Source organism: Silurus aristotelis (genome assembly GCF_946808225.1).
Source record: "Silurus aristotelis genome assembly, chromosome: 18".
Classification (NCBI taxonomy): Eukaryota; Metazoa; Chordata; class Actinopteri; order Siluriformes; family Siluridae; genus Silurus; species Silurus aristotelis.
The window spans coordinates 15,832,884-15,844,244 of record NC_139591.1 but is presented as its reverse complement, the minus strand read 5'-3'; the positions used below and the strand labels follow the sequence as shown (position 1 = coordinate 15,844,244).

At 35.7% G+C, this 11,361-nt stretch overlaps 1 protein-coding gene across 2 annotated transcripts; it reads right to left on the bottom strand.

The window, feature by feature from the left end:
• Positions 1-74: 74 nt before the first annotated feature.
• Positions 75-11,159, bottom strand: rab6a (RAB6A, member RAS oncogene family). 2 transcript variants are annotated; one of them, XM_083568952.1, is made up of 8 exons: positions 10,939-11,159; positions 6,887-6,945; positions 6,735-6,788; positions 4,490-4,595; positions 3,355-3,466; positions 3,117-3,210; positions 2,032-2,098; positions 75-1,310 (listed from the first exon to the last, which is right to left on the bottom strand). In XM_083568952.1, the coding sequence occupies exons 1-8, from the start codon at positions 11,006-11,008 to the stop codon at positions 1,246-1,248; spliced, it is 627 nt and encodes a 208-aa protein (XP_083425078.1). In that variant the 5' UTR covers positions 11,009-11,159; the 3' UTR covers positions 75-1,245. The 2 variants fall into 2 exon arrangements, with proteins under 2 accessions (XP_083425078.1, XP_083425079.1); XM_083568953.1 differs by lacking the exon at positions 4,490-4,595 and adding an exon at positions 4,218-4,323.
• Positions 11,160-11,361: the final 202 nt, after the last annotated feature.

Genomic DNA, 11,361 nt, shown 5'->3' with positions numbered 1-11,361 from the left:
ACTTCTCCAAATGTTGCAAATAACTTGGGGTAATTCAAAGGCCAGCCAGCCATAAGAAAAAACAAAAAAACATGTAACTGTTACTAAATAAAGATATTTATTAGGGGTATCAATAAGAGTGCAAATTATGAGCTTTTGTACACAGCAGCACACAGCAGTGACAGTATATAAAAAAAAAAAAAAAGAGGAGGAGAGCAGAGAACCTCAAATAAATTACACTGTATCATGAGCTGCTTAAAATCAGCCATCCACTGGAGGGATTAAAGAAGAAAAAAAGAAGCTGAAGTGTGCTTCATAATGAAAAAAAAAGGCAAAAAATCTAAAGCAAAAATAATCAAGTACAAATAAATATTATAGAACACACAAACAAAAAATCTATCTAAAGGAGGGGGAAATCTAAAGTGTCAATGTTACATCAAATCAAACAAATAAAAAAAGATAACACTAACAAAAAGCCAGTGGAAGCACTATAAAATACACTCTAAAGACATGCCTGCATATTGATTTTATGATTTATGATTTTATATATATATATATATATATATATATATATATATATATATATATATATATATATATATATATATATATATAAACAGTCTATATAAAAAGAAACAAATGTCAGCCAATGTCTAAAAAAATGACGACAAAAAAAAAAAGATTTAAAGTGGAAATAGAGAACTGCTCTAGTTTGACTAGAGCTTTTGTAATGTGCTGACTTCATTCACAATCCATCAAGACATTGCTATAGTTTCAATATACAGACTTGGATATTGCTATCAATCTGTAAACATTTTTATTTGCACTGTGCTTTATTCACAATGATAGCTGAGAAGGATTCCTCTATTCCATTAGTACTATTTAGAATAAAATGCAATTGTTCAGTGCTCACACGTTAGCGACTACCTAGATCCTTTATTTTAAATGCACTCAGGATGCAAACAGTAAGAAATTTGAGGTCTAAATTAAATATATTTTTTAGGGTGCAAGCTTTTAACGGAAAAAATAATATTGGATGCATTTCACGTCCATGTTGTGCATGGTAAGCTTAAGCTTAAGGTCATGATTGGATCAGCAGAAAAGCACAGCTCCAAGGATGGATGGATGGATGAATGGATAGAGGAAGTAGTGCTCTTCAGGTTCCAGTATGGAGGCAGGCAACAACACCATGGAGGCAGAGGGTAAAGAGAGATATGGACAGAGAACAAGAGAGAGAGTAGAGTGCAGTGCAGTTGAGACTGAGACTTAGCAGGAGCATCCGCTTTCGCTCACAGGCTGTTCTGGAGGATTCTGCAGCGTCACGTCGATCACTGAGAATGAGCAGTTAAAGCAAATAACGAGCAAAAGAATATATATAAGCAGTTTAAGGAGGTTGTATGTAGAATCCTTTCTGGTCTCACTAAGCAAGGTCTGTTCATGTGTGCACTTAAAATTGCCTCGCATACATTTCCTCCTTCATCAAATTTCATTATCTCTTCTCTGCTTATTGAGAAAGTGTTGCAATATTTGATCTTGCAGGGCAGATAAGCTGCTGGTCGAAGTCCAGCTTATTCAAGTCTGACACATTTCCATGAAGCAGTGCTGCAACACTTCATCTAAGGGCATCGGTAGAGCCTGTGAGATTCCTATAGATTGGACATTTCACATTTCCCTGTACCAAGAAAATCGATTCCATTTAAATTCATTACTTAACCTGCAACATGTGACCATATGACTTGAACTACAGTGTATTATAAAAATATAAAAATCAAAGCATGACATTCAATGAGCAGTGCACAATTAACTAGCAAGGTTTTGAACAACTTGTATGCCCCTTTATCCCCCTTTGCATTATCTTTAACAGATAGATGTCATTTTGCTTTCAAAGGATGTTATACTCAAGATTTTCCTCTTTTTGTTATGAATAATCTGTCTATCTCTACACTAGAGTAAAGTGGCAAGCATTGGACAATGTTTATAGAGACAAATGCATGCAAAGCAGCATGCGCTTGTGTGTGTATGGGTGTGTATACACCCAAGGGTAAAGGATACTGTCTTCTCTGCTCTTGTCCTGTGTGCTTTCCATGCCAGGCAGTGCGGCAGCCACACGCCGGAAAAGCTGGAAGGAAGAACAAACAAGGTGCTATTGTTCTCATCCACAGATCAAAAACAGAGGTGGCTGTCAATCACACAAAGTCAGAGGAAGCGCTGTTCTCAAAAAGTGCATCCTAAATACATTTCACGAGTGCACATATTCACCACTTGATTATTTTAAATTGAATTCTCTGCATGACTTTATCGCTCTAAACCACAATGAATGAATGATTCACCGCTTTTGTGCCTTGTGCTTCTTCCACCGAGCTGAAGAGGATGAATCAGCAGATTATGCTCGAGCTCAGTATAAGAATCAGATTTAGCCATGCAAAATAACTGCTCTGCCTCTGTCTGTTTTTTTCCAACTCGCACCAACAATGCACAGCCTTGACGCGACGTCTTTTCACAAATCCGTGGAGACAATAGGTGCTCAGAGGAGGTGCTGAATGCCGAGCTTTCACTAACTAAACAGCAATTTGACAAAATGTCAGGATGACAAAAACCTTTTAGCGGTTAAAAAAAAATTTTTTGTGACCTTTAATAAACTTCATGACGTCTACACAGAATCTATTAAATCTATTACTGAATCCAAGAGACTCATCCGCTTATCATCCAAACCCTTTCCCTCATTTGCCAATTTAAAGTGGATAAACAACAGCTCCCAGTTGAGATCCAGATGAATTCTCCACATTGACACACACTGCTGTCGACGTTTCACATTTATCTTGCATTTGAGTCAACATTATTTTTAGCTCTCTCTTCACTCTCTTTGGATGTTATCTGAACTGCATTTAGATCCTAGATTTGTTTTTCCCCAATTTCACTTACACAAAGCAACTAAAAAATATCTCAACTGTTCTTCCTGTAGGTACACGTGGAACGCCAAGGACATTAAAATGAGTCTATACAGATAAAAAATTTACCCTTAAGAAAAAACTATTCTTAACTGTTAAGTATAATAAAGGATTTTTAAGGGAATTTCACAACTTTCCATAACTGGATGTGAACTTTGACCTGAGCTGAGGATCTTCACTTGAGCTTACCTGCTTCACATTGTAGCCGGCTTTAGCGCTCGTCTCAATAAACATTACGTTCAACTCTTTGGCTTTCCTCTCGCCCTCTTCGATAGATACTTGCCTGTCACAAAGAACAACAAAAAAAATTCCACTTAGTTCAATAATTACTTAACACCACCACAAAAAAACTGAACATGTATACATTAGCAGGAAATGGTACAATGTTTCCTGTCGGAGTCACTCTCCTATTATCCCCAGCACACACCTTTTGTCTGCAAGATCAGTCTTGTTCCCAACCAGCATGATAATGACGTCGCTTCCTCTTTCTGTCCTGACATCATCGATCCATTTTGTGGTCTGCTGGAAGGAGTTGATGTCTGGCGGGAAATAAATAAATATGTATTAACTCCAGCTTTATAGTGTGTACAACGCAAATTGAATGGACATGAAATCAAGTGGCAATAAAATATATATACATATATGAAAGACACACATGAAGAAACAGGGATGAGGAACAAACAGGGACAAAGAGAAGGAAAGGAAAAAGGAAAAGTAGAGGCTCTTATGTGAGTCATGTGTCTGTATGAACAGTGCAGACAATCAATAAATGTTCCTCATAAAGGTTTGTTGGTGATTACAGAATTACTGGATTAACTCACTTCAGCAGTTTCAAATATAACCTATGCTTCCATAAAGTAAAAGGACAAGGCACTGGTCTATGGACCGGGAAGTCGTGAGTAAGTGCCTTTAAAAGGCACTAAAAATGTAAAACATTACACTACAAGCAAAACCTGATAGCATTCAACATGTGCAAGAGCTCCTCTGTTATGTAGAGTACAAAAGTGCTATAATGTCAAGCTGAGCATTTTCTATTTACAGCTACAGGGTCTGGGTCAAAGCAAGGCTTGTACTTTTTTTTTTTACTTTTGAGTTTATAACGCAACTGCAGACCAGTAAGAAAAAAAAAACTTTTGGAAAAATGGTAGATGAAAAACAAAACGGTGCTTAACAGAGAGACAGGGAAGATGCCCTGCAAAAAAGAAATACATAAATAAATAAAATGAAATAAAACAAACAGCAGCCATCTTGAAGGTTTTCCCAGCAAACCGCTGCACCACTGCCACTCACTTGTGATGTCATAGACTACCACGGCGACAGTGGAGTCGCGGATGTAGCTGGGGATGAGACTCCGGAAGCGCTCCTGCCCTGCTGTGTCCCAGAGCTGCAAGCGCACCTACGCAAGCACACCAAAGTCCCCGAAATTCAACAGGAAGACAAAGAGAAGAGAGGAGAGGAAAGGGGAAGAGGAAGTAGTAAGAGAGGACGGAAGCGAACAACAGAGAGAGGCACGAGGTGGAGGCAGGGAAGGGAAAGGCGCGCCAGATTTCCGAGTTACCTACTTGTGATGTCGTACACTACGACAGCAGCGGCCGAGTCACGGATATAGCTGGGAATGAGGCTACGAAATCGTTCCTGGCCTGCTGTGTCCCACAGCTGCAACCTGATCTGTGTGTTGTGGACGGGACAAATCATGAAGGGGGGAAAAAAAATAAAAATAATAATAATAATAAAAAATAAAATCAAAATCAAAAAACAAAAAGAATAAAGTACAGTAAAAGAAATTCTAACTTAATGATGCATTCAAATAAAGAGTGAAGAATGAAAACCAAACAAAATATTCTAAATAATATGATAAACTTATTAAACAAATGGGATTTCTGTTTAATAGTTATAAATGATCAGGGGAATAAGGTCTTGGGTTAAATGTTATGGAACTGAAAAAAAGGGATTCTTCTGAGATGGGGTGATCAAGCCAGAATAAAAGAGTAGTGTAGGAGGTTTGGACAGAAGAGATGCAGGAAATGCATTCTCACACGCCCAGTGCTTCAGCTGTTTCCCGGGTTTTACTGGTGCATTACTCAGCTATGAACACTGTACTTAACACCACCCAGAACATTAAAAAAAACATGTTCAGTTGAATCAAGTGAAGTTATGAAGTTATGATTCATAATCCTATGCCTTTTAATGAGTACACTACCAAACACACACTTTCTTCTCCTTTAGTTTTTTTTTTCTTTATTTTGATGACTTTCAACATTGTAAATTAATAATGAAGAAATCCAAACTATGTAAATACAAGAATTCATGAAGCTAGTAAACAAAAAAATTGTCAAACACTCCAAAGTAGCTACATTTAGCTTTGATGACAGCTTGGCAAACTCTCATTAGATTCATGAACTAATCACCTGGAAAGGATTTCAATTCACACGTGTCCCTTATCAAGCATTTCATGCCGTCTTAATGTGCTTTAGACCATCAGTTGTCTTGCGCAAAGGAAAAGGTTAGTAGAGAGTCAATAGCCCTATTAGTACTACTGCAACTACTGTACAAATTAATATTTTGGCAAGAAACATTTAGTTAAGTAAAGAGAAAAGACAGCTTGGAATCACTTTAAGAAATGAAAGTCAGCCGATCCAAAAAATAACTTCAAATGTATTCCCAAGTTCAGTTTTTGAAACCATTAAAGGCTATGATGAAACAGTCTCTCGTGAGGATTGCACCAGGAAAGGAAGACCAAGAGCTACCTCTGCTGCAGAGAACAAGTTTTATTAGAATTAAAAGCCTCAGAAACGGGTGATTTACATAAATGCTTCTCAGAGTTTAAGTGGCAGACATATTTCAACATCCACTGTTTAGAGGAGACTGCATGAGTCAGGACTTTACGGTCAAATTGCGGCTAAGATGCCAATACTTCTGATGACAACTATCAGAAGAGACTTGCTTTGGTCAAGAAGAACTAGGATTTTAAATTAGATCAGTGGAAACCTATCCTTTGACAATCTAAAACATAAAAGATATTCTGCGTTGTTTAAAACCTTTTTGGTTACTACATAATTCCATACATGTTCTTTCATAGTCTGGATGTCTTCAGTATACTGAAAATAAATAAATAAATAAATAAATAAATAAATAAATAAATAAATAGATAAATAAATAAAACCCCACCAAAGGAGAAGGTGTGTCCAGACTTTTGACTGGTACTGCATGTTTTCTTCTTTAGAGGTCTTTGAAGCATTGTAGTCTTTACAAACAAAACTGAAGTAAATAATACTAAGTTACTGGACTAAGTGTAATGGGGTTTCACATATTTACATAGGCTGATACAAGTCTCAGAAAAGGTTTGAGATGTACCATATATTTCACATATAGCATTACTGTTACAATCTCATCATGATCATTACCAGCTTTTGTAGCATTTACAATGAAAATAAAACTTTTAGCACGTTGTCTTAATCAAATACATTTATGTAGTGAATTATCGATTGAGGGTACCATGTGTTACGCTGTGGTCTAAACATTGCTTGGGTTTAAATAAACCTCCTATCAGTCAATATATAAATAAAATATAGGAATATGGACCCAAGATCTGTGAGGGAGGGCATGTGAACCCACAAAACTGTTAAAACTCTAAACTTGAAGGATTAAGATCACTTAGGATCATTTTTCACTAAGAATATGCAGTAAAATTAATAAGTGCTGCATTTTCTGGCTCTTTATTCATGACATTAGATCAGAGAGAAAAAAAAAACAAGTGCAAATTTTTTAAACGCATGCACAGAAATATAAAGGAAAAGCAACACTCACTGTTCTGTCTTCGAGGTACATCGTTTTTGACAAGAAATCAATTCCTATTGTGGCCTGTAATTTCAACGACAGCAACATATCAAGCACAAAGTTTATAAGCACAAAGTGAAAATGTGACATAAATAAAAGATTTGACGTGTTCATGTGCTCACCTGGTAGGTATTATCAAAGCTGTCATACATGAATCTGGTGATGAGTGAAGTCTTTCCAACTATATCAGAAAAACATAAAAAAAATTATTTTTATGTTACATCAGCTCAACAAAACTAAATGTATTTAAGATGACTCGAAAGCAGAGAACTTTCTTGAAATAAAACATAAAACAAGATTCTTAAGCACAGCTGCTCAGTACTTAACATTTTTCCTAATTTCACTTGCCGTGCATGATGTTTCAGCATTTCAGACCGAGACAGCTACAGACAACCCCCCCACCCACACTTAGTAAACTCTGGAGAGTTCTGTCTCTGAGTGCATCTCATGGCTGAAACCTGCAGTTCTCACTTAGTAGTGGCATGTAACAAACTCACATACACACATCAATGGATGATACAGAGACTGTACATAGACATAAGGCCCTCTGGGATGTAACAATGCATCGTGAACACATTTTTTATTTGCAAGAGCTTTCAAAATTTGTGCATAAGAAGTCTGATAATTAAATGACCATCACATAGTACATGTTATATGGTTACAAACACGGCCATTTTGGCTGCCTTTGGAGCTCTAGTTCTAGTTCAATATGAACACTTAAGCACTGTCCCCAGGTCAGACAGTTTGTATATTTAATCCAAATTTGGGGGGAGAATTTATGCATTGATTTTTAAGATATGGTGAAAATGAAGTAGTTTCTGGAAATGTTTAGATGTATTTAGTTTTAGACAGACACATACCGGTAGTGTTACTAATTTGGAAATAAAAAATGTCAAACGTTTGAAAAAGTGAATCAAATCAAAAGCATGAAGCCAGCACTGTGAATCTAATTCAGCTTATTATGTAGTTATTAAAATATATATCATATTATTATCATAATCATATTATTCAGTAACTATAATGAAAATAGTAAGTCTTGATCCACCAGTTGAGACTAAAGGGTTAAAACATCCTGGCAACACTTTAAAGTTTACATAAACCTATAAAAAAGCATCTACAAAACTAACCTAATTTTCACAGTGGACAGTGAGAACACCTCACGAAAGTGAAAGAAAAGAAGCTAGTTAGCTATCTGTGCACGATGAAATCAAGCAAAATAAGATTATGGGAGTAGTATAGGGCAGCGCTGAAATAAGCAACTGTCAATAGAATTTTTTCATTCGCAACGTGTAAATCATTGTGCAACATTTTTCAAGGAAGTTTGAGTTCCAGGAGGAATTCATGTGGCGCTAAACTTGTTATTAAACCAGAAAAGCTTCATAACTGGTGATTACGCATTGTATTCTCATTTGCTCTGGAGTACTGAGGTGGATAACTTTGCATTTCTAAAAACTGATATACAGAATATTGCAAAGGGTTTTTTAATTGTTAAAAATGTTACCTTATTTCATTGTATGAATTTACAGCAGATCGGATTTTTTATCTCATCAGACCCAAAGCCCAAATAATTTAACAATTTAAAACGTGAAATCCTACTTTTTTTTTTAAAGCTTCTTGAATGCGAATGTCATATATAAATCCACTATATACATTAGGAGGCACCGCTGCAAAATGAACTCATGTGGAAGTGATTGAATAAACCTTTAAGTGAAAATTGCTGCACATACAGCATATCCTACAGTACTGTTGTATTGACGATACTACCATTTAAAAAAATCTGAATCAGAATCAGGTTTATTGGCCAAGTGTGTTGACACACACAAGGAATTTGGTTTCAGCTGGTTTTTCGGTTTCAGTGACTCTCAAAGTACATGCATTAATAAAACTGAATAAAACATTCAGCTTGGACTATACGAGACAAAACAGACAAGACAAGACAAAAACAGACAATATAGACAGTATGAGTATTAACTAGGGATACAGATTATATGACAGATCAGTAATGTACATAAAGTGTAAGAGTGCATGGTAGTGCAAATGACAGTTTTGTGCGTCAGGTACGATAAAGAGTTACTTTAGAACTTTGTACAATATATAGCACAATATATAGCAGCCAGTGGAATTGGTGGTATTTTTAAGCTTTTATCCCACAATACAGCTGCAGCCCTAGATTTAAGAAGTACGGTTGGTAAATGCTACCTAACCCATAAAACTTCATTTAAACAAAGTATTATTGTCAACGGAGGCAAGCAACTGTAACTACAGTTTAATCTCTGACAGAGAATAGAAGGGAAATCAGTTGGCTTTCATTTTTGTCTGAAGAATTTCTCTGGTTCACTTGTTAAAGAACATGAATAACAATCTGGGGAAGAGGGTCAAAGATATGACCCTACGCCTGTGCTAATTATACACCCGGGGTCATTCCTAGGATTCTTGCAGATGACGCTGCAGCAGTTGCTGGATGAGAGTTGGAATAAGAGCCGTGTGGGACTTGAGTAGCAACAATCAGAGTAATCAGAGTGAGAACAAATAAAAAACTGATTATACAGCCTTTTCACATTGAATCATCACACTGCAGAGATTAATATCAGAATATCCTAAATATTTGTTTTGATTTAATGCTAGACTAGAACAGCATGTCACTTGAATACAACATTTCCACTGATTCTGTTTAAAGAATTAATGTCAACTGTAAATCATATACACCTAAATAAACATTCGTCTTCTTCTGTTTAATGTGTTAGGGGGAATAAATACTCAGAGATGGTTACATGAATGATTCTCTCATTTTAAAGAAACTACACATTTTTTATATCATTATATACTCGCTCTATACTTAATACTGAAGTTGTGTACATAGACCATAGTTGATATCATTTTTCGGTTGATTTACTAGACTCTGTGATATAATTGAAAAACAATTGATCCTGGCTTACAATTCAACAGTAAGTGCTACAGATCAGAAAGCCAATTTAAACGTGAATAATTCTCCAGGATGCTGGTGCTTTAACAAAGTCCGTGCTCACACGCTTTGCATATATTTAGATTGACCTGTGGTTCAGTTTCTGCCCTTAGATACCAAAAGAGTCAAATTAAATCCTAAAATGGTCCAAGAGTCAACATTTTGCTTAGGTTGTATATTCATATTGTGCTGCAGCTCAAACACAAGAGTCTGAATACTGAGATTGAGAGAATCCGAAAAAAAGACTATGCCTTCAAGTCATTAACGACTGAAATGTGACATTGATATCACAAAATGGCTGCAGGCTTGAAAACAAGTTGGGTCCTATGTTCACGTTAAATAAAAGTGCATGAAAAATAATAATAAATATATATATCTCTCTCAGATCCGATCGGTTACTAATCCTGCCTCAAATCAATATCAGGCCTCAAATCAAACAAATCTGTACATTCATTATCTATGTCTGTTTTAGGTATTATATTGTTGAAAGCATTAAAAATGTATGTGAATATAAAACCCAGAGTATGATCCCAGATTCAGCCTAAAGGATAATAACCTGTCCTAACCTGTACATCTGATTCTGTATATGTGAGTGGTTTAGGATTGAGTGCAATATTAAATTAAATATTATTTTTCCTTACTTTTGCAATACTGTCATAGATCATTCACACTTGAAATGTAGTAGCACTTGAACGCAGCATTTACACCAAATCATAAATATATATATGAGAGAGAGATAATATATGCAACTATTATTGTTCAATTTCTTTTGCAGAACAATTACACTTTCTTGAAATATATAATATTATACATGCTTTACTAAAATATACTGAATAAATGATTGTCTGGTTAAAAAAAGAAAAAAAGCTTTTTTTTTTTTTTTTTACTATACATTTCCTATATTTATTTTTACAAATCCCGCCTGCTATGCTATAATTGGCCAGTACGCCAGATTTTCTACGCTGCGATTGGCTAATAATTCTAGTTTACAAAAAGACTGGTTATGACTCAGGAAAAACAGCCAATCAAAAAAAAAAATCGCGACAACCGAAAACAACTATATTAAAGTCCACTTCAATATAGTTTATAGTGTATATATATAGGGAAAATATAGTTGTTTTGCCTTGACGCGAATTTTCTACTCGTATTGCAGTCAAATAATGTAGCGCCAAAAGCCCAGAGATATGCAGGTATAATAAATTAAACACTTACCACTTTGCTCTCCAAGAAACACCAGTTTGAATTTTCTGAGTGGGTTCCCGAAGTCTCCTGCAGTAGACATGACGGCTCGATGTGAAATACCGCACGCTGTGATAACGGTGATAGATTATAATCCTCCTCTGATGTCCGGTTCCTTAGCTCGCTAACTCGCTAGCTAGCAAATTTTGTTCGTGGTGTTAAATATATATATATATATATATATATATATATATATATATATATATATATATTTTTTTTTTTTTTTTTTTTTTAAAGTATGTATAAATATTCCTAAATTCTATTTAAGTCCGAGCGAAGCTTCCAATCACTTTGAGATGCCTGACTCAGGCTCCATCCCTCGGACTGGTCATTATAGGAGGAGTTACAGGAGACTAGTCAACCGAACCTGATAGTTTTGGTTATGATTGACAGCTC

Coding starts and splice junctions, on each gene's coding strand:
- rab6a (XM_083568952.1), bottom strand. CDS start 11,008: ATGTCTACTGCAGGAGACTTCGGGAACCCACTCAGAAAATTCAAACTG. Junction 6,946..10,938: donor GTTTCTTGGAGAGCAAAGTG/GTAAGTGTTTAA, acceptor TTTCTGATATAG/TTGGAAAGACTTCACTCATC. Junction 3,467..4,489: donor CGTAGTGTACGACATCACAA/GTAGGTAACTCG, acceptor ATTTCCCGCCAG/ACATCAACTCCTTCCAGCAG.